Raw genomic sequence first — 27,611 nt, forward strand, 5'->3', positions numbered from 1 at the left:
GGTCAGTATCGGACCGATACGGTCCATCTCTACTCTGTACTAGTATTTAGCATTGTGCCTGTGCTAGTTGAGAAATTATTCATCCAGTTCAGAATTCACTTTATCTCAAAACTTTTTATTTTTTATTTTTTATTGATGAAATCCTAAATACATGTGTATGAAAAGGGACCAGTTTTTTTTTTTCACAGCCGTGTTGGTGCCACTCTTACTATGTGCACTCACATGTTTTCTTTCTTTTAGTACACTCGATTCTGACTTTGCGCAACTGTACAAAGGAACTTTCTGATGGTGTGAAAATCATAAGAACATAAACATAAGGAGGCCATAGAAAATTCTTTTCTGCTTTTTACTGTTTTTCCACAGAAACATGGCCGTGACAGTTACTGAGTTATGACTGGCAGGCAAGAAGCTCGTAATATATGCAAACTCCTGACGTTTATGGCTCAAGTGTTTTCACATCTGCAGCAATCCTAATATAAAACTCTTGTCTTACCACATCCGTTCAAATCAAAGTTTTCATGCCAAAGGTTTCAAATACTGAGGTTATCCTATGTATAAGCAATCCCTGTTAACCTAAAGTCAGGCTCCAGACTGCTCTAAACACTTTGTGTTAGACAATCCCTGGTAATTGATCCCTGACTCCTCCAGTAATCCCAAGTATCCTTGGGCGAGGTACTGATGCATTAATCAGAGTGTGAGTTTGTGAATGTTTCAAAGCACTTAGGTATAGATAAAAGCTCTGAGTGTGTGCATGACTGGCGGAATGATACTTGTAGTAAGAAAGCTCTTTAGGTGCTCAACTATCAGAAATATGCTATGTAAGAATGTGGCGGAGGTGTGGTCCCGGGCGCGGCTGCAGGGGAGGAGTGGTGCAGTGAGCTCAACGGGGCGGTGCTGGAGATGCAGGTGAGAACAGCTGATGGCGTTTGGACTGATGATGGTTTCCTTCCCCTTTTCTAGTGAGACGGGAGAGGAGCGGAGGGGAAGCTGGAAATCAGCTGAGACCGGAGCTGTCAGACTGTGGACGGTCATAACAAATGAAAACTAGAAATAAATGTGGCATCTGGCGACAAACAACTGTCCGTGTGTCCGAGTGTGAAGTGCATTTCACAAAGAACCAGTCAGTTTATCAGTGACCTTAATCTTAATGTGGTCATCTGAAACACACAGCTCCAGCTGTGACCACAGCAGACTCACCTGGTGTTAAAATCTTTGTTCAGCTTGTTTCAGAGAGTGGATGTGCCCTTTAGTTTTTAAATGCTACAGTTTAATTCAAAAGTCGACACACCAACATATCATTATCACAATGATATTATTCATTTAAATATGTTGGATGCGAGTTCTTCGTTAAACTTCACACTGATACCTGGCAGGGTGTTGCTGAGTTTGTGCCATTTCCTTTTGACACCTCATTTGTTTTAGGTGTGAGCACTTGTGACATGCACCATGTGCCACACAACCTTCAGTGTGCAAGAGTGGTGCAGCACTCTCCAGAAAGCCTAAGCAGTGCTCTTCTGCAGTTGGTGTGCTGTTTTAGTGCTTCATAGATAATTGAACAGTAAAGCTCTGGGAAATATTCATCGAATATTTAAGCAATGCTGAGTTTGTAGAAATGAAAATATGGCCAAGACAGAAGGGTAACATTGACACAGCAACATCAGTCTGTTTAACTCATCCTATGAGCCCTAATGAACTACTGTGCTCATTAGAACTGTAACAATTCTGAAACCAAGACACAAATCACAACACACAAGTGCCCAAATTATCGTTGGCTCATTCAGGAACAAGTAAAATGTATAGTAGTCCTTTTTTTTTTCCCGCTAAAGAAAAACCAAATTATGGGCCAAGCCATGATTTTGTGTAAGTGAAGGAGCAGGCTACACCCTAAATAAGTCTCATCATGCCATTTTGAATGGGCCCAAACACACTGCCCTGAGCATCAGGTGCCAATAATAAACAAATTAGAGGCAAAAGCTCTGAATCCTCTGCACCTCAGTACATAAAGTGGTGTTATGTTAGACCTGTTATGCTAATCTCCAACTCCATATTTACTTTGTTTGAGTCTGCTAAAGTAGCTTTGCATGATCCACAGTTCAAAATAATTCTTCTTTGTTATACAGGGCCTTGGTACAGCCCATCAGTTCATCATTTGTCTGAAACAAGTCATTTAGTTCCTCCTCTGTTAAGCTAACTTTCTTCTCATTGGCTGCCCTCCACAAACAGAAGGACTGAATATTAACAGAAGTGCCATATTAGCAAAATCCCCTCTCTATGACACCATTCAGAGCCAAGCGAATAAAAAAATCTGTTTGAAACCTGGTGTTTGAAGCAATCTGAAGCCTCAACCTTGACTTGTAGGGATTATTTGAATGTACACTGATGTTGTTGTTTTTTTTAACTTTAGCCGTGTTTAATATGGGGATCAAATATTAGACAGGAGAAATATGATAAGTGGTTTGTTATTTGTTGTGTTTATTATTAATAATTGTATTAGTTATTTAATAATGATCACCCAACACAGTAAGAACATCCTGTATATGTAATCATATTTTACATTTTGGTCACAAAAAGAAAAGCAGACACTGCAGGCTACCGAAAAACATGTTAAAATCTAGTTGGTTATGTCTGCATGCCACATGCAACCTCTCCATCCTGCACCTGAAATGGAACATGTGGGTTAAATGAATGTCCAACACACTTACATCAAAAGCTCTTAATGTTTAATGCTTTGCAGACTGGTGTTTTTTAACCCAGCTCCCACTGTGTTTTCTTTCTGCCGGACACTCACACTCACAGCAGATCTGTCCCACTGCTGCTGCTCGTTTTGCATTGTCACCGACAGCCAAGCCCTTGGTACGGCATGCGTCTGTGTGCACCCTCACGTTAATAATGTCTGGCTCTAAGACTGTGTAGCTCTGCAGAAACTGGAGGCAAAAAAGGTTTGTACGTGCAGGTTCTGGAGCCACTCGTGGCCGATCGCTGTTCTCTGCTGGGTCCGTTTTATGTGTGTGCGCGCACGACTTGGCCATCTGCAGAATGGTAAGTGTAGCGTGTCATCCGTCATCTGCATTGTGATGAGAAGTGAAATAAGCTCCGTTAGACAGCACATCCCCTCTGTCTCAGAGCTCCTGGTAATCTGTTGTTGACATTGACAGTGTCCTCTGAACCCAGTCAGGAGCTTTTACTGTGAGAACTGTGCTTTTAATAATGTGCATGTGTTCACTGTAGTGTTGATACTGAGGTCACATGGACGTACAGTAGTGGCTCTTTTCATGTGTGCTCCTGGCTGCCAGCCGTGCTGCTGGCAAGACCGACATCTGTAAACAAGAGGTTAAAAAAGTATGTGCCAGTGGAGTGTGAGTTTCCTGTGAAGGTTTGAATGCTCGTTAGTCAGCACAACGTATGTTTGAGCTCCATCTCTGGCGTCACAGATGAGTCAGTTGGCAAGTTGACCCGTTCGTGTTGAGGTTTGCGTGTTTTTTGTGGTTCTTGGTGTGTTTGGGCATCAAGATTAGAGAAGCGGATTGCATCCGTGAGAATGTGAACAGATGGAAAGAGAAGGAGGAAGGGGACAATTATGTGTAGTTCATGTTGGAGCCCAGGCAAGTCAGGCACCACCCGAGCCACCGATGCCATCTGGTGAGGGTACAAGTTGTGGATTGACACACATGTGAGTTCATAGTGCAAATTAGCAGAAATCATCTTATCTTACTGTTATTCTGACCTTGTCTAAACATGAATCTGTTTTTACAGATACACTGCTTATTAGACTCAGATGATTAGAAATCAGCTCCATCTGATTGGCTGTTTTAAAGGTGAAGCTGATACGTAACCACTGTGATTTCCAGCATGACTCTGCAGTTTTATAACAGCTTTTAGCTTGAATGAGGAGGTCATTTTTATCTTAAAACTTTAAAGATCAATCAAAAGACAGAGATGAGCTACTTTATATGCTGGCAGCTTCTTAATCCTATCATGCCTCATGTGGAGTGTCTGGAGTATCAATCACAGGTTCAGCTTGTCAATCAGTCCTGTTATAGGACCGTAACGATCTTTGCTGTATAAGATAAACAGCTCAGTCAGCAGGGAGAAGACCTGAGGAAGCTCAGAACATCTGGGAAGAAAATCAAGGTAACTTTGGACTATTGAGCGCCATAAGCTGCTCTATTTTGAGATAAAAACAATTAAGTTATAGTATATTTATCTCCTGAGTAAGTCCAAAAAGGTCTACAAACCAAAGGATATTTCCAGGATAGGGTTTCTAAAGTAGTGCTTTCTTTGATTCTCTCACATACCCAGACTGCGTCTGCTTGATAACACTTTTAAAAGTTTTCTCACTTCAACAAAGCACTGTGGTTCTGTATAGTGTTGGTGTGAATAAATGTGTAATGAATGTATAAGTACTGTACTACTGCAAAGCTGAATTTGTGACATTGGCACTGTAGTTTGAAATTTTTTTGCAATATCATTATTTGCTGACCAACAAACTTTTACTTGTCAGCTCACCTAAATTCCCCAATGGCAGACCTTAGACCATAGTATATAACTGCATGTATACATGTATACATGTATGTATGTATGCATGCATGTTTCAGCATTCATAATTTCATCAATTCTGAAAAGATTCCCAACACCAGTGACTGAAATGCAGCTCGAAACCATAACAGAGCTTCCACCTGACCTCCTCTGTACCTATTGAAAACAACTTAAACAAAAACATTTGGATTCGTGACTCCATCAGACTTGTTGTCACTGATTTTTAAGGCCCTCTTCTTCTGGAATTTGGCAAACCTTAGCTTTTTCTGTCTGTTTCAATTCCTTATGAATGAGTTCTTGATAGCCATATTTCCTCCAAGTTCATTTCTGATGAGGCCTTGCTGAACAGCTGATGGATCATTTTTCTGTTCATCTGTTCTAGACAGCTGTCTAGTTTCCTCTCTTTTTTTCTCTTTTTTTTTTTAACATTGCACATCTGCTGAGACATGCTAAGGTTTTGGCTAATAGCTCTTTGGGAATCACCTTGTTGGTGCAAAAATACTATTTTATGCCAGGCGAACTGCTATCGTTCGAGATTTTGATAACGTGTTCCCATTTATTTCATATGTGATTGTGTGACAGGCTGCTAGTAACAAAGTGTCTAAAGTTACAAATTTCAAATTGGATCTTTGCATGTGGGAACAACAACATTTCCTTTGATCCTCTGAAAAGGGTCAGGTACAAGGACCGGACTGAAAACTAGTGGAAGCGCAGTCAGCGTTCAAAGTAAAATGTTAAGAATTTCAGAAAGTCTGCAGAACTATTGCTCAAGACCATTTGACCTGTGGCCTGAGACTTTTCCACAGTAATGTATCTTCATAAAGGTCAGTTACAGCAAATGATCGTTTCAAATCAATGGCACTTTACTTTCTTGGGACTTGAAAATAAAATTTGGTCCTACCTCAGTGTTTACTATCCACCAGTGGCTGCTGGTTTGAGTTATACATTTTGACTTTCAACAAAACTTTGGGAAAACAAGCTCAAATTCTACAAACTATAAGCATAATTTATCTTAGCAGTAAAAGAGCAAGCTGTTAAAGTGAACCACAGATTATTTCCTGGGAAAGCATTTTGCCTGTAGTGCACAGTTACACTGCAGTCTCGTAACTGTTTTATTCATACTGCACATGATGTAATGAATAGTCAACCTCCAGCCCTGCCTGCTCCAGGGTTTTTACTAAAATAGTAATGAATCTGGGAATAGTTAAGCTACTTGGTGCTTCCATTTGATTTCCACCTTTGGGAAGGCTGGGAACCCAGTCCAGACACTGATGCAATTTCTCTTATTGAATCTGTCCTAGACACAATGCCAATAGTGTTTCAGCAGATCTGTGGCTCCGACTCCAGACTCCAGTAGCGTTGTGATAAGACCCAGCAGGAGCCAAAAATCACACAAGGTGGTTTTTGTGTTCGTGTAATGTGGGAGCTAGACGGGCTGGAATTCAGTGCAGCACAAGCGAGGCCGCACAACAAACCCACCAGCTTCCTTTCTCCAGGGCACACAGAGTTCACCACCCGGCAGATGTTGGCCCTTTTTTGTTTGTTTTTGTTTATTGCCGCCTTTTATTTCACAGGTGTTTTTCTCCACACCAGTTAAAATAAACAACACGCTGGACTCAAGTCATGCAGTTTGCATTGCGACTTCTCCTTTCCATGCCCTCATTTGAAATAATACTAAGAATAAACAGTGCAGCTCATTAAAATGTACAGTTTTCTGCCAAAGGTAGTTAAAAAAAAAAAGTATAATTACTCACTTGAGGGGAAAGCAGACCCTTTTGTTGTTCTTTGAAGTGAAGTGTAGCTTTAGCCTTTTTGTATGTAGCTAATTTTGATAAGCTGTAAATCTGCTTGATATTTGTACCGATTCTTTCTCCGTTTAACCAGATTACATTATACTGTAGCATCTACACTGATGGTAATGATGCAGTTCAGTCTCTTCAAGCTGTTAGAAAAGATTACAAACAGACCTGGTCAAATACCCTGCAATTGAGACTACATTTTATATGACTGTAATTGCTCTTATTTAATGCTGTTTTCCTCCCTCTGGTTCTTTGTGCAGTTGTTTTGCAGCTCTCTCCCGGGAAATAAGCGAAATGGGGGAAAAGAATAAAACTGAGATATTGAGACATCTTGATCCTGAGACAGATTTTGCACCAGCTGGAAATCGCACTCTCTGCAGGCCGAGCTGCTGTGAGCGAGCAGATATGCCGGCTGAGTCCATCCCGAAGTGGTGTAACCCTTCAGATGAATGCTGCGATTTAGATTGAATGTAACAATGGAAATCTCCACCTCCCTCCCCCCTTCATGAGCCTTTGTTGCACCTTGCCTCTTTTAAGGAAGGGTGAAAAAAAACAAAGTGAGAAAAATGCTTTAGCTCTTTTCCAACAGGATTGTCTCTGTGTCAGATAAAGATCCTTAACTGAATGGAGAAGGAAGTGTAGGAAGTCTGAGTTCAGCAAATCTAGCGTTTCCTTGTTGATGCCTGTTGTGGAACAATATTTATGTTCATGCATAGATGCTGGATATCTGCTTCAAAGGGTGTCAGAGTGTATTTCGTGTTACTGTGCTACCTTCTAGGGCTTTTTATCCAGTTTCTTTTAGGGAAGCTCAGGCGAACTTCTATATCAAGTTCCAAGTTTTTTGCTGCATGTTTCCTGTCTGCGTCTAAAAACACAGGTTTCCATTCTTTCCTTGCTTTGCATGCATGAAGTACTCTGCTACAGCCAAAGGCAGGACTGTTTGTCTCAAGTTCGGGGCTCGTTTGTGCAGTATATGTTTACAAAGTCTTGCCCAAATGCCATTAAATGAAGCTGCTACACAGTCTTTTAATCCACTGATTTGTGTTTCTTGGCAACAGTATTTCATTATTCTCATCATTTTCATCTGTCCACTTAAGTGTGCGCTGATTTGTGTGCAATGGTGATGAAATGTATATATATTCTTGTTTTAATAGACAAAACATTTGCAGGTCAGTGGTGTCATGAATCATGTCGCCACTTATGAAAAAGACCACAGTTGGTCATACCTGGATTATTTCTCTCATTTTTATTGCGATATTTTAAAATATGCCATGAATTATCATGAGCGTGAATGGTTGTCTGTCCCTGTGTGTTAGTCCTGCAACAGAGTGCAACCTGTCCAGGGAGTGTGTGACAGCTAGGTCCCCGCTAACAAACAACCGTCTGCGTTCATGAGCACGAGCATGCAGATTGCTTTTTCGGGACTTTCTGACGTTTGGCCATGAGATGACCTGCTGAAAGACTGCTCATTTCGATATTACGTGCCTGTTTTTAAGTTTTTTGTTTTTTAATTCCATTATATTTTCTATTAAAACCAAAAAAACCTCTTTCCATGCCTCACAGCTGGCTTTATTTGGTTAATCTACTTTATTTAAATGCCTCTGGTACTTTGAATAGACCTTTTTTAACCTCTGTGCCTTCCCTGCTTTTGAAAGTCACAATTTCTGCTGTGGAAAAGCCCCATGACCCATGCACATACTACACTTACAGTACCATCCGTGACATCCATTAACTCCTATCAAGCCATTTCCAGTCATGAGCAGCAGGTGGCACTGCCCTCCCTCCATCGTCCCACAGTGCATCCTCTGTGTGAGAGAAATTCAGCATGTACATGCAACACAAAGTCATAGAGATGATAATTTGTTGAGCAGACTGATGCACGGGCTCTGTCTTTGACATTTTGAGATAATAAAATATGGTGTAGCTTACTGGACCAAATAGTTTTATCAAGAAACTCATTCCAGCCCTGCTGGCCCCAAGCCAACGACCCTGCAGTGTAAACATGTACGGGGAGACATTTTAATTATGAGGGGCAGTGTGATCCTCACAGCACTGTAGACTCTACTGTTTGACTCGAGCATGCGTGTGTGTGTGTGTGTGTAGTCCATCATACAGGTACGTGCATGTGCATGTGTTTGCACTATATCTAAAGCTGACGGTCCCTTGGGCACAGTCAGCCCTTTCAGACAGTCCACGATAATCACCCTCATGATGTGATGCAGCCAGAGAGGATTAAAGCAAGGCAGCAGTCGTCTCCCCAGACACTATCTTTCCTTACAGGAAGTAATATCTCCTGTCTATAAGCCTGTGTTTCTCAGCCAGGCCAGTCCTGAGCATGTGTCACATTTAATGGCTGTTTAAGTGAGATTTGCCTACTGTGTGGTTTCTTAGACTGGCACGTCTGTTGACCTGATTCTATTTGCGTTGCTTCTGCTTATAGTAGTTATTACGGCTGTGTAAGTTGGCACACTTGCATCAAAAGTTATTAAGATTGGGATCGTGTTACATTTAGCTCTTCCTCCCATAGGCAGAAAATGAACTCTCAGCTGAATTCTGCTCCTGTTTTTGTTCTCCCCTAAAAAGCTGAAGATTAGATCTCAGCCCAGACGCAAGCTGAGCTTTTATATTTTTCTTTTTTTTGTTCCCAGTTATGTTTCGTTACTGTCACATGCTGTTAGATCACAGAATCACCATCATATTGTGTTTGGGGGTTTTTTTCAACTGGTTTTTAGCTTTTATGATTTAAATTTAAAAAAAAAAAAAAAAAAACCACAGAAGAGTTCATTCACCCTTGTTCAGAACCCAACATGGTAATCACAAAATCCTTTAAGAATAAGTGAGTATTGTAAGACTGTGCAAAACACAGGGAATCTCTGAGATTATTGGAAAAGCTTTAAGCTGTGGTCCACTTAAGTAAGAATGTGTGTGGGGGGGCGGGGCGGGGGGGAGAGACGAAGTGTGTATTAGATAAAAAAGATTATTTGTAGCATGTAGGCCACACACTACCTCTCCTCCCCTTCATGGACACACTTACTCTCTCTTTCTCCTCGTGCCACTCTGGTCCTGGTACTGCCAGCTGGGAGGTCTGGAATGGATGTAAAGGCCATTGTAAGAGTTTAACTGCACAGTGCTGTTATCTTCTGATGCTTCATCCCAGGTTCTTGCAAAACCAGGTTCTCCCAGTGAAAGTTTGAATTATTCACAGAATTATTTCTCACATGTGTTTTCTGTTGGCGACAGATATTTCATATGTGTGTGCGTGTTATGTGTTAACCTCACGCGTGTTGTGGCTTTAGGAATGAGGGCATGAGTTGCTTGTTGCAAGGCTTGCAGGGCCAGTGTCTTTGGTCTCCCTGCAGAACAAGTGTTTCTTCTCAAGGCAGGACAGAGGTGCGCGCACACACAGGCTCCATTGCTGCTGCTCATCTGCATAACAGCTGCAGATTGGTCAGAAAGGGGAGAGCTGGGTGGAGCTCTGGAAAAAGCTCCAGATGCAGAGAAGGCATAGATTGAAGGTTTACCTGTTTGATAAAGATGTTGGACATGTGCAGGAGGAACTTTGTGTGCCACTTGATTGCAGGGAAAGTTGATGCACTTATCTAACGCGAGTGGAGGCCCGGGAGCTAAGTGACGTCTCTTCACTGGTTTCTGTGCAATTTAAGCTGTGAGCCTCAAGGAATACCACTGGTACTGAAGATATAATATGGCAGCAAATTCAGAAGCAAACAGTGATGGAGAGGTATGTGTTTGCTGCTTTTCTTCTTGCTGACCCTGCATTTAGCGGCTGCTTGTGACTCACTCTTGGTGTTTTGTTTTTTCTTTTGAGTTTCCTACATGTGGTTGCAGGTTCTCCCTGTACATGTGTTTGAATTTGGCCGCATTCAGATTATCCTCATGAAACCTTGTGGGAGCTGGACCGTTCACATGAGTGCATGTGACCAGGCTTGTTCTTTTTCTCAGCTAATGGTGGTTTTATGCTAAGCTGCTGGGAGTATCTGTTTGGTTTTCGCTTTTCCTTTGTGCACATCTCTAAGAAGTTAAAACGCTAACCCTGACTGACACATGCATTGATCAGATGTGATGGCTTAATGCACTGAGCGTGTTTGTAAGCGAGTCTCAGATGGAGGAAGACATCGTTTCCTGGTGCTTTACTGTGACAGAAATACATTTGAGGAATAGGAAATACCTGATTAGGGTGCTGCTATCTTTGTGTATTCTTTTGACTTGGAGTAGGAAATGATAAAACATAATTTTTTTTGTGTAGCAGTGAATATTTGTGGTCATGTGAATATTTGTATGGGCTCTATAGCTGTGGGAGAGTGTGGTGAGTTGGACTATTTCTGTCTCTCTCTCTCTCTCTGAACTGAGCCAGCTTCACACAGAGCGCTGCTATATCTATCCAAACAACCACAGCATTCACACGGCACACACATGGCTCCCTTCACCACCTGCTACTGGCCTCATCACAAGGGGAAACCTTACTGGGATTCAGCCTCTCTATTCCACAACACAGTGTTGTTAATGCTGTGAAAGCATTTGTAATCATGCTTTATTAGTATAAATGCAGCTTTTATATTCATGACATCTAATTTTTCTTGGAGTCGTTCTTTGACAAGGATATCTCCTTCAACCGGCACCTTAAACAAATGTCTATGACTGCCTCCTTTTATCTGCGCAATACTGCTAAAACTATAAACATCCTGTCTCCTGAGTGATGCTGAAAAGCTAGTCCACAAGTTTGTTACTTCTAGGAGGTAGTATTTTAATTCATTATTACCTAATGAACAGCTCATCCAAAATAGAAGCAATAGTTTTCGCGTACTGGCTGCTTTTCACTGAATATAAATCCTTCATCTCACAGGGATGGTCCTGAATGATCAGGCTCTGTGAGATCTTTCGGGCATCACAAACTATCATATTGTCCCAGTAGAGCACTTCACTCTCACACTGCAGGCTTATTTGTTGTTCCTAGAGTTTCTAAAAGTAGACTGGGAGACACAGCCTTCAACTGTCTCTCTCCCAGTTTGGCTTTTGGAGACAGACACTCTCTCTATTTTTAATGTTAGACTTTAAATTATCCTGTTTGATACCTAGGTAACTGAGGTGTCAGTGAAAAAGCAATGTGCGACTAGTGGATTACTTCTTGTGATAACAACTATTAAGGCCTAGGCAGTGGATGGAACTTCCCATGATGGCAGTGAGCACTTCTTCTCCAATCTAACATGTGAAATGTTGTGGTACTTATGTTCAACTTTTCTGCTGCAGCTGAACTCCAAGAACTCTTTACTATAGTCGGGGGTGCACATAAGTGGTGCGCAGGTGCGCATTCGCTGTCAAAATAAAAGACGCGCACCAGATAAGAGGTTGCAACGCGCGTTTGCGTACATAAGATTTTCTGGAGGAGGACAGACATTTGTTTAGAACTCTTAAAGATGTCGAAGAAGCTCCTTTAAGCAATTACTTTGGTGTTCCTCCACCTCCAAAGAAATGTCCGAAGGAGTCCGAACCGCTAAAGAAGCGCGTATTCTCGGAAAAGTGGTTGCAGGATGTGAGCTGGCTTCAAACAAATGATGAACGCACAGAGATGTGGTGCAGAATGTGCCGTGAAAATCCCACTCTAGCGGACAAAAACAGTGCCTTTTATATGGACGCAAACGCACGTTGCAACTTCTTATCTGGTGCACGTCTTTTATTTTTGACAGCAAATGCGCACCCGTGGACCACTTATGTGCACCCCTGATTATAAGCCTCATTTGCCCAATCAAACAAGGATTCGTGCATGTGCTGTATCTAACATTCGAACTCGCACTACTCAAGGATGGGGAGGCAATCCACTGATTCCGATTGGTAGGCGACCCACTCCACTCTCTTGTTTTACTGCTGTTTGTCATTAATTTTTTCTACTCTCTCACATAGTTTCTGTTTGTCTGTAATAGCTCTCTATGCTTTCCTTTTCTGTCTACTCTTTTTCTCCACCCCAACTCATCAGAATAGATGGCTACCCCTCACAGAATCTGGTTCTCTCAGAAGTTTTTTTTTTTTTTTTTCCTGATAAGAGGGAGTTCTTCCTCCCCACTGTTGTCAAGTGGTTGCTCAAAGTGGATTGTCTTATTGTTGGGTAAAGCACCTTGAGGTGACTTTTGTTGTGAGTTGGTGCTATATAAATAGTGTCTTGTATTGAATTGTGGAAACACTAAAATCTAGGAGGAGCATAATATCAACACAGTGTGTATGAAATAATAATAATCATACTTTGTCTACCAGCATACAGTAGAGAGAGAATTCGTGCCAACCATGGCACCTCATGTCAAGCAAAAATGATTTAGCATGAAGTGAATAATAGTGCAGTAATTATTGTAGCTGGATTATATACGACTCTGTCAACTGCATTTCCTACCGAGCTGAAATGTGCTTTCATCACGGACGGTGAATAACAACACGCTGCCCTGCTTCTTTATGACTTTTGGCAGCTTCTGATTGCATTTCCCATGTCGTACATTTGAAGAGGGCTTTTCCCCTGAGAGCAGCATTTAATGCAACATATCACCGTCCATCAGCGCTGTGCCAGCCAAACCCACCATCTTGATCCAAAAGTAACAAAGCAGCACAGTCAGCCGCACAACTTGTTTGTGTTTGGCTAGGTTTCATGTCCTCCAATTGTTTCTCAGGGACTGCACCGCTTAGCATAAAGATTTTACTCCCATCGTAATAAATGCCACACATACTTGAGAGGTTGTTTTTTCCAACAGTGGTCTTCTTGATAAAGGACTGGAAAGAACTTCAAAGGCTAGTATTATTCATCTCAGTAGCTGTGCAGAAACCTACCACTTGCCTCTTAGACTGCTTATTAAATATCATTAAGATTATTGAATCCATCTTTGTGGACTGTATATGCAACAAAGAGCTAAAATTGTTACTTTAACCCCACTTACTAATTTCACACGGCAAACAGGACGTTTCAGGACGTTTCATAAGTGCATTTTTATCAGTGTTGCAGGAAATGACAAAGACGCAGCTGTTGACAAAGTAAAATATGTCCGTTCCAGAGGCAAAATGTTTGTGTCCACATACCAGTGATTAATTTTCCCTCCCTCCTTTGTTTTGCTATGTAGAAAATGTAGATTAATGTTTTTGAGTAATGTGAGGAAGTCTCAAAAGCCATATGGACTGTTGTGTTATGAAGGCCTGTTTGGCACTACTTCTTGGGCATTGGTGTTCCTGAATTCCAGCTGGGGTTTTGTGCTTCCGATCCTCACAGTACCACTTTGGATCAGAACCAGCTACACCATGGTTTCACCCAGTTGGCAGTTTATCTGTTCTGTTTTATCTCTCGTCAAACTCTGCGTGGATTCTCTAGCGATTGGTTGCTTATTTTCTCGATGAACTCACCCTGAGCCAGTTATGGAAATTATAATTGGTTCAGGTCTCAGTGGAGACTCATTCCAGTGGGAGACTGTGTGGGACCAAAATGGAAAAATGTGACATAGATGTCAAAGCCCATCAGGTTTCATTCTAGGTAAAGAAGATTGTTTTCACGTCATCAGTTAATATTGGAGAAATCGGGATTAGGGGGACACTTCTGTAAATCTTACACAAGATTGGGGACTTTTTTTTTTTTCTTTTTTAAACTTTTGTTGGGGTCTCTTTCTAAACTTTAAATCTAGAGCTGTGTAAGTTGTATGGCTTTTCTGTGTTTGTATTGCTCATGAGAGCAGCACTAATCTTTCTATCCCTAGTCAATTATGTGTTTCATTAGAATATTGATTTATCTGCATGACACACAATAGCCTGACTTTCATTTTCTATTGGCTCGGGACTGGAAATTGCCTTTCTTTTGGCTTGGAGAAGCCAACTTTAAGAAATATATGATGGTAAGTCTTGTTAAAAGGAGCTTTCGCTGATTTCAGAACATTTGCTCATATTTGAATTGTTCAGCCTGTTCACAGTAACCATTAAAGTGCAGGTTTATGGGCTTTGCTTTCCACCCAGACTGGATTGGAAAGATGGCGCTGAGCAAGTTGCGCTGAAGTGCATTTTAGTGGGAATGCATTTAAGCCCAAGATTAATGTGTCAGGAGATACTTGAATGTTTTTTTTTTTAAAGTTAGTGGAAATGTTTGCATGTGGAAAATGGAATTCCAGTAAAATCAGCCTAAATGTCTCGCCTATGTTGAAATCTGCCTTAATAATTCCCCAATATCCCTTTTCCTACTTTATGCATACTAGGAACACAGAATAGTTGCAATTGTGCTTGACTAATAGTCTGAGCTGTGTTTTTTCTTCCAGCTGAATAAAAGAGAAAATGAATTTTTCCTTAGGTATATTAAAAAATGGAAAAAAACAAACAAACCCAAACACAATTTCCTGTGGCATTCCTTTCTTAAGACCTTTTCGGCTCTAAATTCTTAAATATCAGGGCCCAGAACACAGCGGAGCAATGGCCTGATGGCTGCTTTGGTGTGAGAGGAAGAATTTGAACCTGTTTGAACCTCATCAGTTTGCTGTACAAAGCTGCTTTAGTGCTTAGAGGAAGACAAATCCCCTACCTGCATTCAGTAATGCCTGCTATCTCAGCTGCTTTTAAAGATGGAGTAAACTGAGAGTATGTTTGGCTTAGAGAAGAAATCTGTAACCAAGCTCTGAAGTTGGGGTCAACTTCAGGAATGCTACAAAAGTAGAAAGGAATGAAGACACAGACACACTACACAAAAAGGTAACATGTAAGTTTCTGAAATATGTGCATACAACAGAAAAGGAATAGGAAATGTGTACAGTAACTGTGTGATTCCCAGACACGATGATGTCTCCTGTAAAGACGATACAAACTGCAGAGTTTGAAACTGGGAGCTGAATAAATTTGCTTATAAATGAGGAGTTCTCCTAAATGCTTAATGTGGTACGTGAAGACAAGTGCCTTGGCAGATAAATAGTTTATAATTAATTCATTTGTTAGCTTAATTAGTGAATTCATCAGCATTGCCGGCAGTTATGTTTATAATGAGGCAGTAAGCAGCTCGGCTTCACCTCGTGTGATCTGGAGGAAACATTTGGTGGTTACCTTTGCGATACTCTTTATTCCAAGCTGTTCTTTAAGTCAGTCATTTTCTGCATTCTGAAATTTTTAAGGGAGAGAAAGAAGAGCATTTGAGGCCCTGATGTCTCTTTGAATATGTGCAGAGTATATGTGTGTCTGTGGATGTTGTATAGTTCTACAGTCCTACCCCTAAGTAGACAACTCACATGGTCAGCGATAGCCAGGCTGACAGTCAGGTGGTGATGGTCCTCTGCAGAGCCTTGTAGGGCTTTTAGTTAAAGTCATTATTCTTTTTCATTTTAGGTTTAGTCTAAATACACCACTAGGACCGATTTTAACACCAGCTGTACAATATACACATTTGGGGTAGTATATCAGCATTGCACATCAGTATATGAGTTTATCCTGTTTTTAAATCACCAAATGTGGAGATTGGTTTTGGTATCAATAGCAGTCAGGCTCTAATTATCATCACAGTGATTGTTCCTGGTGATGTAACCTAAATATCTGACTTTAGTCACCTCCTTTAGTACTCGAGCTCCCAAACAGAATGAGAGGAAATTTGGCCTCAGATCCTCTCTGGCTGAACCGATCATTATTAGAATTGAATTTGATGTCACACTGCAAACCCTGAGCAGTTTCTGTAAGTCTTTTGTGAGGATACTTCTGCTCTTGACATATTTTATTGTCACAAGAACTGTCATTGTAGGCTTATGGAGTGCAGACATTAGCTGTGAGTGGCAAAGGTTAAGAATGGGCCCTGCAAAATATGCACAGTATTTGTCTTCATGTTATAACATCAGTCCACACACTGTACAACACAGTGACAAAGTAGCATCATGTTTTCTGCTCTAATGCTGCTATCAGTGTTTCCTTATCTTTTTGCTTTGTTATCAGGTTCAACTCATCAGATTAGGCTGTTTGCTGGTGTCAATGTGAATTGTCAGACAAAACGGTGAAACAGCAGAAGATGTCAAACTCAGTTTGTGTATAATTGTGCACGACATGGAGCTGTGCAGCCCCAAAGTTAAGTAGATTTGATGGATGTAGTCTATGTCTGGGTTGGTGTTGCCTGTGAGCGCTGACGTGCACCTCATCAATGCCACTGATCAGCTCCCCGGGGTGCCAACCAGCTCAATGGAGCTGAAGGGCGCCGTGTCCTCTAGTGTGGAGTTGTATAAATGCTGGAGCCACTGCTCTTTGCTTTCCGATTCCTGCTGGACTTTGTACGAGGAGCAGTTTTTAAGAAGTAAAAGGAAGAGGGTTTTAGACACAGGTGAGGCATCGAAAGAAAGGAGGTGAGAACGGGTGAAAATGCTTTTATCCACTTTACTGAGAATATGTTTGATAATTAGTTTGTCCTTTGATTTTTATTCCTGTAGTCACTTGAGTTGTTTTAGTGTGATATTCCAGATGATACATCTAAAAGTCACTTTGAAGCTTTTTTCATATTTAAGCAAAAAAAAAGTAGTGGGAGTCTGTTTGATGCACTTCTGTGGATTTGTAATCCAAAGCAAAATGTTGGTGATTGACACTTTATTTTATGTAGGACACAGAACCCACCGTGCTGGACATTGATCTTAGGGCTTTGGTTGTGCATCAGGAAAGCAGGTCACAGATTTCCCGATTTCAATCGGTGAAACTATCACTGTTTCCTCTGCCCTTAAGCTCTAAATCCCAATCATATTAGAGCTGTAGGTCACAGGTGGAGCACCTAACCATGTGGAAACACCAAAAAGATTACATGCTAAGCTTTTTTATCAAAATTAAACTGGAAAGAAATTGGCACAGAAGTTACTTGCTGTCAAACTTGTAGTTAGCTTTTGAAATAGTAACTGTAGCTGGGAGCATGAATAGGAAAATTGCACCAGAACAAGAGTGAACATAGCCTGAATCTGTATCAAATCTTTATTTTGAAACGCATAACGAGAGTTAATACATATAAAAAATGAATGAACATGATATCAAAGAAAGATATGTTGAAAATATTGAGCAATTCCTGTTTGGAAAAAAAATACTAAGGAGGAAGCAAATGCTTATTAATTCCTGCCCCTGTTTAGCTCATCCTATATGTGTTTTGATTTTGCAATAAAATGTATACAGACGCATATTAATTTATAGCATATATCTAATATTCTCTCCCTTGTTATATTATTACATGCATCATACCATTTCTGCTGTAAATGGTATGTTCTTTTATTCATTAGCTTTTTTAATTTTTTTGTCGTCTTCTTCCTCGTCTTTATTCATCTTACCTGTACTCCTCATGTCCTCCTTGTGGTTCATGCGTGGCTCTGCGAGGCTCTTTGTTGGCCCTTCTCCATCCTCTTCTTCAACCTCCCTGTTGTTCTTTTCCCCGATAAACCTCACCACACGCATGCGCCCTTCGGATTCAAGATCACAGAGTGCGCTTTAGCCCCAGTTGCAATGGAGGACAGTGACCATGAGCATTCCTCTTCATCAGATGAACTAGACTCCTGTCCAGCTTCCCCTAATCAGAGCAGGCACCATGATCATGATCACCATGAACAGGTATCGGTGATGCCCCCCCCCCCCCCCCCCCATTTTTTTTTTTTTCTGTTACTGCCCATCTTCAGCTGATTTCTGCCGTCTGTAGTTTTTATGCGCTTAAGCAAAGGATTAGACATGAATTTATCTCTTTAGGGTCTAAATTTAAATTTAAAACTGTGCCACAGTGTGTGCTCACAGTTGATTTTGAGTGGCCGTGTTGCTTGCCGAATTCCACTCCATTATTTATCTATCAGGGAGACTTTAGTCTGTAACTAGAGTCCATAGCTGTGTGTCCTCTTACAGATAATTTACACTTTTAAAGTTTTTAATTTTTTAGAGTAGAGTAAAATACCTGATGTCTAAAACAGTCCTTGTCTTTAATATTACCAATCACTCTTAAAGGAGAGTAAATATAAACACAGTATTGGAGTTCATTCATTGTTAGTTTCATAAAACGACTTGGCTGCAGTGTTCAGCTCTAACATGACTTCTCTTCATTTATAATAGAAGCTGATCCACCAGCTGTAAAGTCCCTAACATGTATCCTGTTTCCAATGAATAGTTAAAGGCTCATCCACATTAATTTAGAAATGTCATGTGTTACCCACTGGCCTTCAGCTGGGTATACTAACAGTTTTGAGTTGTCAGATATGAAAGATCTCTTTGTTGCTGTGTCTTAAATTCCTCACCATAAAATTTTAAGTTGATTTTCTAAAACTTTCTACCCTCTGGATCTCCATACCTCCCCCTCTACATTGGTGCTCTACCGTTCCTCTTTTCCCTCCACCGTATTTTTTTTCCTGTTTACCTCGTCATCCCTCCCGCCCCCCCACGACCTTCGCTCCTCTGCAGCCCTCAAGCCATTCAGATGACTCAGAAGTGGAAAACATTATGCAGGACCCTCAGCATCATGGTGGGCACGGTCTCCACCATCACAAGCATCACCACCATCATGACCCCGAGGCTCATGATGCGGACAGGCAGGCCGAGGGCAATGACCGCCCCCACACCCCGTCATATTTGCGGCCCCCCGTGGCCGGCAGGGCCCAGTCAGATTCGGGTTCAGACTCCGGTTTGCCACAAAGCCGAAGCGTGGAGTTTGACTTGCCGTCCCCCGTCAGTCCCTCCAGGCCAAAGAGCCCCTGGGTTCGATTTGACCCATACGACAGTAGCGAGGTAATACAAGGCGTCACGGTCAGGAAGCCCAAAAGAGGGGTCAGCACAGCCCGTGTGCTGTAACATGCTGATACCCTTCATACCATGTTTTACAGTTGTTTCGGGGGGAGGGGGAGGGGGGGGTTGTTTTGTGCTGTTGCCGTTATTGCCGTCGAAATACTGCAAATGGGACAACAATGCCAAAATATTTCAAAAAGCCAATATCAGGTTTGAAAAAAGAAACCATGGTGTACACAGCCTCTGTTTCCTTATTCAATTTTTATCTTTTGGTGCATTTGTAGGACCAGGACAAGGAGTACGTGGGTTTCGCAACGCTGCCAAACCAGGTGCACCGCAAGTCTGTCAAGAAAGGATTTGACTTCACGCTCATGGTAGCAGGTAAATCCTCGTTTTAGTATTAGCTGCTATTTGATCTTAAGACTGTGTTTGTTTTAAAAAGACGGTCTTTTCTTCTTTGTTGTTCTTTGTTTGAAGGTGAATCTGGCCTGGGAAAGTCCACCCTGGTCAACAGTCTGTTTCTCACAGATCTGTACAAAGATAGGAAGCTGCTCAATGCAGAAGGTGCGTGTGATTATTTGTTTTAAAATTTGCTGTACTACATTATGTAATGGCTGAGGGCTGTTTACTTCTTTTTTCTATCCTAGAGAGAATTACACAAACGGTAGAAATCACCAAACACACGGTGGATATAGAGGAGAAAGGTGTCAAATTGAAACTCACCATTGTGGATACCCCTGGGTTTGGGGACGCTGTGAACAACACTGAATGGTACAGACATCTTTAACGCATCACATAACCCTGAGTGAATCTGAGTTACACGGTCAGCTGTTACACTTTGCCTCAGAGACTGAACGCCCCTGTGTGTTTCTGCTTTAGCTGGAAGTCAGTGGCTGACTACATTGACCAGCAATTCGAGCAGTACTTCAGGGATGAGAGTGGCCTCAATCGCAAGAACATCCAGGACAACCGCGTACACTGCTGCCTCTATTTCATCTCACCCTTCGGTCACGGGTATGACAAAGCTACAGCTAACGTAGCCTGCTCGTCCTCTCTTTATTATTAATTCTAAAAATATGGAAGATTAAGTTGTTTCTGCTGCAGCACATTATCACGTGCAATGTTCAGAAATGATAATGGGACCATTAACTACACTTTTCCTCGTGATCTCTGATCACATGTTTATCGCAGCCATCGTCCTGAGCGCACACGTGATATCTTCCACACATATCTAGTGGATCAGTGTTTACTCACAGTGTGTTCAGCCTCTTAAATTGTTGATGCCCAGCATCTTTCCCACAGATAAAGCAACTTTCAGCTGACCTTGGATAACTTTACATCTGATGCAGTGATTTCACACTAATCAATTGTTTGTGCTGTGTGCTGTTGTGGTACCTCTCAGCACATTTGTGCACATATAGATCTGTGTTCATCAAGGAGCCAGAATACCATAAAATTCAAGTAATGCTGCAGAGCAGTGACAGCCATGGAGAAACGGCTCCCTCTGTTGGTGAGCAAATGTCTGCTGCCACTGATTGGTCGGCCAGTGTGCCATGCAGCCAGAGACATCATCTTGTGCTTCAAGTTTTTTTTGTGGGGGGAGTGGGATTGTACATTTTTGCCATCATTTGATAGTGCAGCATTAGATGGGGGGGGGGGGGGGGGGGGAGAGGAGGGGAAGGACTCCAACACAGACTGATGCATTTCAGCTGTATGGCATGTGGTCACATGCTAAATCTCTGAGATAAACTAGCACCCCTACTTCCTTTAATTTTGAACTACAGATAAGACTTGATGCAGGAAAGCTTAGAGTGGAGAAATCTAGATGTGGATCGGCAGGTAAATCTGTTGTTGCCTGATCCTGATTGCCAGCAATTCATGAGCATTTATGAAACACTTTCAAATTTAAATGGAGTTTATTGGCACAAAATGATCTAACAGTTAATGATTATCAACCCCAGTTTAAACTTGTCTAACAGTAAATCATCAGTGGTGGCCCACGTTGCCTTCTGTGGCCTGTGAAGGCAACGTGGAAAAAGCGCATGGCTTGTATATTTCATTCAGCCACAGTTTATGTTAAACCATAGGGCAGCCCCAGAATGTGACTCGGGAAGTATTTTTCTTCAATTAGTCATCATTAGCAAACTAAACCTTCCTGACACTGATTGATAACTTTTTGCCCATGAATGTAACTCCAGCCTCACTAATGGTTAGCGATAAACGTGCGCAAACCATCATTCTCTGAAGAAACTCTACACTCTACAAACACCGACCCAGCCATAAAAACTCAGAGAACCCCCTAAAATAAAGTTTGCGTTCCTCATATGCTGAAAGCTGTAGTCCTTATTGCAGTGGCCTGCTTTCAGGTGACTCACCTTTTTCGAAAATGCCCACTCTCTTGTCTACTCTACACTATCCTAATAAATAATAAGTGTCTCATTATCCTTTCTTGGTATGTTTTGCCTCATCTCTTCCAGCCTCCGACCTCTGGATGTGGAATTTATGAAGGCTCTCCATGAGAAGGTCAACATTGTCCCAGTCTTGGCCAAAGCAGACACACTCACCCCTGGTGAAGTGAAGAAAAAGAAAATTAAGGCAAGGCAACTGCATGTTTCATCCCACGAATCAATCCGTGAATACGCCGCAGAGTGTTTTACTTGTATCCTCACAGAGGACGTTATTCACACTTTGACATCAGACATGTTTTTCCACTGTTTGTCTTTGCAGATCAGAGAGGAGATTGAGCAGTACGGTATAAAGATATACCAGTTCCCTGACTGCGACTCTGATGAAGATGAAGATTTCAAGCAACAAGACCATGAGCTGAAGGTGATCAGTGATCTCCTTTCTTTCTTTTCTTCATGCAAGTATTTGTGTTTAGTACACTAAACTCAGCTGAAAGCAGAATGCTGAGAGTCCAGACAAATCATTGTCATTCAAAACAAATTGTGCTGCAAACAAATTTAATATTAATAAGAATTGACATTAAAATGAATAAACAGACTATGTAGTCAGACCTGGTGGATTTAAGTGTTGATGAATCAGCCTCCTCTACACTTCCCATATTGTAAGGTGGTACTAAGCACACAGTCGGTGGAAATAAAAGCAAAACCCCTGCTCAACACACAGGTCTTTAGTTTGGTCAATAAACAATAACTATCAAGAAAATCAGAATTACTTCTTAATTATGATGCATTTCATCAATTTTAATTTTAGTAAGTATATATACTTATATATATTTTCTGTGTCATACAGACTGGTTTTGCCAGGCCTGCAGCGCTTGTTTGACCATGTGACACGTCTTTAATAATTATATTACTACGTGTAATTTAATTTATCATATCAACACAGCGTTTCATTCTAACGCTATGATAAAGATTTAAATACTGGTTTATTTACTGGAACAGCAATAATGTAACAAATTTGTTAGATGTCACATTTTGACATGTAAGTATGTGACATGAGGAAAATCTTAAAAACATATAATATATTTATTGATATCATATTTATCTATGCCCTATACTGCCCTATACACTCACAGTGCTCTAGGCAAAGTTAATGCAAAGCTATATCTTAAGTTCATGGTCCAGTCGACTACATATGCTACGGTCATGTCTGTATGATTACAATCAAATCAATAACTTTGAGGTTTATGGAATTCTACCTCCTGTTGGATTAACGATCAGGTTTAAAAAGGGGGGAAAAAGTCTTACACAAGAAAGGACGAAGACATTTAAGAGGAAAGGGATATAACTGGTCTGTTGTTGTTGGTTTTTTTTAATACAGATGTGTTCACACCCTGCCCAGCCAGATGTGATCTTTATGACCATAACATGCTTTTAATATTACGATCTTTATCTTGACCCCTTTAGGAAAGCATCCCCTTTGCAGTAATAGGCAGCAACACAGTGGTGGAGGCCAAAGGGAAGAGGGTGCGAGGCCGTCTGTACCCCTGGGGTATTGTAGAAGGTAACCTTGACCTCACATGTTCCCCTAAACAAAGACCTCAAAATCATACATACTAAAATGCTTTCTGTATAGATGTACCATTACAAAAGTCGACAGTGAACGTGTATAAGTATTGAGTGTGTAGTTGATCCTCACTCTGTGGTCTGCAGTGGAAAACCCAGCACACTGCGATTTCGTGAAGCTGAGGAACATGCTCGTTCGCACGCACATGCAAGATCTCAAGGACGTGACCCGAGAGACTCACTACGAGAACTACAGAGCTCAGTGCATCCAGAGCATGACCCGCATGGTCGTCAAGGAGCGCAACCGCAAGTATGCTCACGCTGAAGGACGGGAGAAATAAGTTTTAATGAGATGAATGAAATATGGCACAAGAAAAATCAAGATGAAGATATGAATTATAACAATGTTAGAATATTGTTGTTTTGGGAAGGAGAATGTAATTAAAAAAACGTGTGACCTTCATATATTATTGAGGTATTTGATGGGTTTGCTCTGACGTGTCTGGTGTAGTGTCTTAACAATGTTTGTCAGCAGCTGATTAGACATCACCTGCTTATTTACATTGGTCTGTGTTCTCACTTTGTAGTAAACTCAGTGAACTTTCCCAAAACGTGTGTCTCTCTGCAGTAAGCTAACCCGGGAGAGCGGCACAGACTTCCCCATCCCAGTGGTGCCTGGAGTGGCCGAGACCGAGACGGAAAAGCTCATCAGAGAGAAAGATGAGGAGGTACGGCACGCCGACCACGAACTGGAGTCGCATCACGACCACGAGCATGACTCTGCCCACAATTTTGATCACCACGAGCACTCAGACCCTCAGCCCAGCCCAGAGAAGCACTCAGATCACAAAGACGACGAAGCTCTCTGAGTATCTTTAGCTCACAGATGATGTGTTTACCCAGAAACTTTTTTTTAAGTGCAGTCAGATCACGTTTTGTGAAACTCACAAGAAAACAGTCTCATAAACAGGAACTGGTTTAATTATAGAGTAAACCTGTAGCCTTTTGGAGCTTTAAACTGTGATTAGGAAAAGAGGTTGCCACTTACACTCTCTGGAAGCACCAGGATGTTTATAACCACGCTATCATCCAGAGTTTCAGGATGAACCTTCTCAGGATTAAAGAAAGAAAAGCTGAATGTAACATGTGTTCCTGCACCTGAGCTCATAACATCTGTGCATGGCAGGTCAGAGAAGGTGGGAAGGATAATGATGGGAAAGTGTTAAGACTGACAGAAAAAACCTGGTGTTAGTGGGTATTTAAAGGGCTATATACTGTGCAATACTGTGATGCTTAGTGGAAGTAAAGTAGCATAAAAAAGTAGGGAAATTTGTGTTTGGTTGATTACTTCTTTGTTGTAACAATGCTTCCAGGCAATAAACCTTGTATTCTTATATCTTATGCATTTGTCAGTCAAGCAGCAGAGTTGACTTGACAAATCTTCCCTGCCAATGCCAAACAGCTATGATATTAACTCTTGTTTGGTGTAATTTAATGGATTAGATTATTTAAGTCTGAAGAAACAAAACATACTGGTAATTTAATTGTTTAATACAACCCCAACGACCTGGCACCTTCATCCTCATGCTAGTCTCCAGTTTGGTCACACACTACTTTGGGATGGCATCCTGTTCTTCAATCAGCATTTGTCCCAAATCAGCCAATGTTATGTTGGTCATTATGGCCCAAGCTGATCCCGCAAGCATGCCACTTACAGGTTTTTGGGATCAGGGGTAAGGTCAGGATGGCAGGTGGGCCATTTCATCCTCTCCACTCCCAAAATCTGGAAGTAGTCTCTGATAAACCCTTCTCTGTGGGGGTGGGGGGATTATCATCTTAGAGAATAGAGTTCAGTCCCAGACTGTAGAGAGATGGCCATTGGCTGCAAAATCCCATCTCGAAATCTCTCTGCATCGACCTTGCCTGCAGTGATGACAAGCCTTGTTTTTACTGTGAGGGAGATGCCAACAGCAAATGCTGTTACCCTCTCAGAGCAACAATCTGGACATAACGGTCCTCCACATGTTTAGGTCCCACCGCACATGTTGCAGACACTGGTGCAAAGGGGCCTGATGGTGAAGGGCAGTAATGGTGTCAGAAGCTCAAAACAAGAGCAATAGCAGAATTAATCATCTCTGTGGTAGAGAATGTTTTTAATGCACATAACCCACATGCTTAAATCTGCTGCTCAACCCACAGATGTATTTTCATTACAAATGTGGCACCATTTAACAGGAAATAAACAGGCATTCCCTCAGTGTAAGATTTATTACCAAGCAGCATCGTTGCAACACAGAAATAATCAACCAAACCCAAATTTCCTTACTTTTTTTTGCAAAGTTTAGTTATAAATATTACTGTTGTGAAATGAACCCTTCCTTATAGATTCCTTTTTATTTTGGGTTTGTAGATGCTAGACTGTTGCCCTGTTAATGACTGTTTTGAGTCTCAGGAATAGACTGCTGTATATGGTTTCAATGTTGTCCTGCAATCATAATGAGTTAAATAAGCTATGTCAATACCAGCCCCTTCCCTCTGCAACACCAGACCGTGCAAAATCTATTTATTTCATTAAATAAAGAGTCTTATTTTTTCCCTCATTTGTTTATTTTACATTTTCTGTCTGATCAACATGAAGCAATGCAGTAACACCAAATTAGCTCAATATACATCTTTGCCCACGGGTGTTATAGCCAACCCACACACAGCAGCAGCTGGACAAACATCTCCAGGTGAACAGGAGCTGTATAACACCTGTGTTACCTGCTTATTTCCAACAAATCTGATGTGGGGGGGACTCACTCAACATGATTAGGTGATTGAGTAGCTGACTGATACTAGTGATTTTAATATCCTAAAGTGCTGCTTCTGTGATAACAGATACTCTGTAGTCCAGAGTGAAGCAGCAGATGGAGGGAGCCTTGTTTCCCTGCTGCCATTCAGCACATGTCACGTGGTTTGGGGAGAACAGGCCCATCTCCCGGGCGTTTATTGATTTGTTGCCTGTGCAGCCGTGCGTAAATGAATAGCTTCGATGAAATTCCCCTTAGACTTCACACCGCTATGAAAGTGGATGCGTCGCATTCAAACGTATCACACTAACACCCGTCTCCTCTCTCTGCTCTCTTCTCCCAGCTGCGGCGGATGCAGGAGATGCTGCAGAGGATCCAGGATCATATGATCACTCAGAAAGACGGCTATTGAGAAACAAGAACCCAGTCACACTGTGTTACATGTGTTGCTCCCACTGGGATTTAATAAAAAAAAAGAAAAACTCCCCACTCCACCCCAAACAAACCTTTATTCCACTCTTGGATATTGACATCCCAAGCCACCTCTCAGCCTCATCAGCAGCATGTTATACGTGGATCAAGGACCCGGCGAGGAGGTGGTAAGACGTTTGCAGCTTAGCGACTCCCTTTATCCTCTCCAGAATCTCTGACATTTACGGCAGCACCGCTGAGAAACACCCAACTCTCCCTGTCTGCTGTTTAAAACAGCTCTCGTGATGTTCGCTTGAATGAATGAAAGGTTGGGGGTTAATTCACATATCAGAGCTTTTTCTTTAGCCACATGATCACAGGGTTGTTTTTACAAGTTTACATCAAAGCTTACACTTTTCTGGGTGTTTTTCTGGTTTATTTTTTAAAAATCTTTACAGGTCAACAGACACACACACACATATACATATATATATATATATATATATATACTGTAATAATATAATTTTCTATAATACACATTTTTTCCTACTGTTTTTGTTTTTTACATGCTGTATTTAATGTTACACTGCTCGACTATGTGGATGATGGAGGTTCCTGTTGGTTAATTTGGTTTAAGGGTTTTTTTTAGATTTTTGTTCATTTGGTTTGTTCAGTGTCTGCATGTTCACAATTATAGTTGTCACATCTGATGCCCGACGTCACAGGGTTGGCCAGTGTTAGCTCACAAGCAAACTTACTGATTGTCATTGTCAACATTCGAGATGCAATGTATCTTTAAATCTGGTAGAGAAGTCTTTAAAAACCGCGTGGAGAATTCCCAAAAGTAGCAAAGTCACAAAAGGTTGTTGAATAATACAAGACCCTAGATTTGCATGAGATGAGCATCAAAGGGCAGGGTTGCATTAAAGGTCATGCAGTGATTTTTATTTTTGCATGAGTTTTGTGAAGATTACTCAGATTGCAGATCTGTTTGATGATCATAAACTGACCAGCTGTTGGGGGTGATAATAGAAGCTTTTTTTTAGATTTAGATTTTTTTTTAGCTTTTTTTTAAAGGGAGCTCCTATGTTGGGTGAGTACTAACCTTTACATTTATCTTACAGCCAATGATAAATTTAATAATCCCAACATTTTTTCTTTGGATTGGTCTTCAAAAGTGAGAATTTTTTTTTAATTTTTGCAATAACTTAGCAACACCATTACAGCCCATGAGTAATGATCAAAAACAATGAGCGAACATGAGTCTCTTGACATTTTTTTTTAATGTTGCAGAGCTTCTTTTTTGAAAAAAAAAATAGATTAGATGACTCTACTCTGACTTGTTTGATCTTTGTTTAAAAAATATATATATATATATATATATA

General features: G+C 41.2%; 1 protein-coding gene across 4 annotated transcripts; it reads left to right on the forward strand.

The window, feature by feature from the left end:
* The first annotated feature begins 112 nt into the window (after positions 1-112).
* septin4b (septin 4b) lies at positions 113-27,598 on the forward strand. 4 transcript variants are annotated; one of them, XM_085131711.1, is made up of 13 exons: positions 118-16,666; positions 17,766-17,900; positions 18,732-19,055; positions 19,337-19,433; positions 19,530-19,616; positions 19,700-19,823; positions 19,932-20,066; positions 21,530-21,647; positions 21,780-21,881; positions 22,925-23,021; positions 23,171-23,333; positions 23,652-23,751; positions 26,159-27,598. In XM_085131711.1, exons 2-13 carry the CDS (start codon positions 17,796-17,798, stop codon positions 26,225-26,227), a joined length of 1,521 nt encoding a protein of 506 aa, XP_084987837.1. In that variant the 5' UTR covers positions 118-16,666; positions 17,766-17,795; the 3' UTR covers positions 26,228-27,598. The 4 variants fall into 4 exon arrangements, with proteins under 4 accessions (XP_084987833.1, XP_084987835.1, XP_084987837.1 ...); XM_085131707.1 differs by lacking the exon at positions 26,159-27,598 and having other exon boundaries at positions 113-16,666; positions 23,652-26,152; XM_085131709.1 differs by lacking the exon at positions 26,159-27,598 and having other exon boundaries at positions 113-16,644; positions 23,652-26,152.
* The last annotated feature ends 13 nt before the right edge of the window (positions 27,599-27,611 follow it).

The sequence above is a fragment of the Neolamprologus multifasciatus genome, chromosome 14, assembly GCF_963576455.1.
Source record: "Neolamprologus multifasciatus chromosome 14, fNeoMul1.2, whole genome shotgun sequence".
Taxonomy (NCBI): domain Eukaryota; kingdom Metazoa; phylum Chordata; class Actinopteri; order Cichliformes; family Cichlidae; genus Neolamprologus; species Neolamprologus multifasciatus.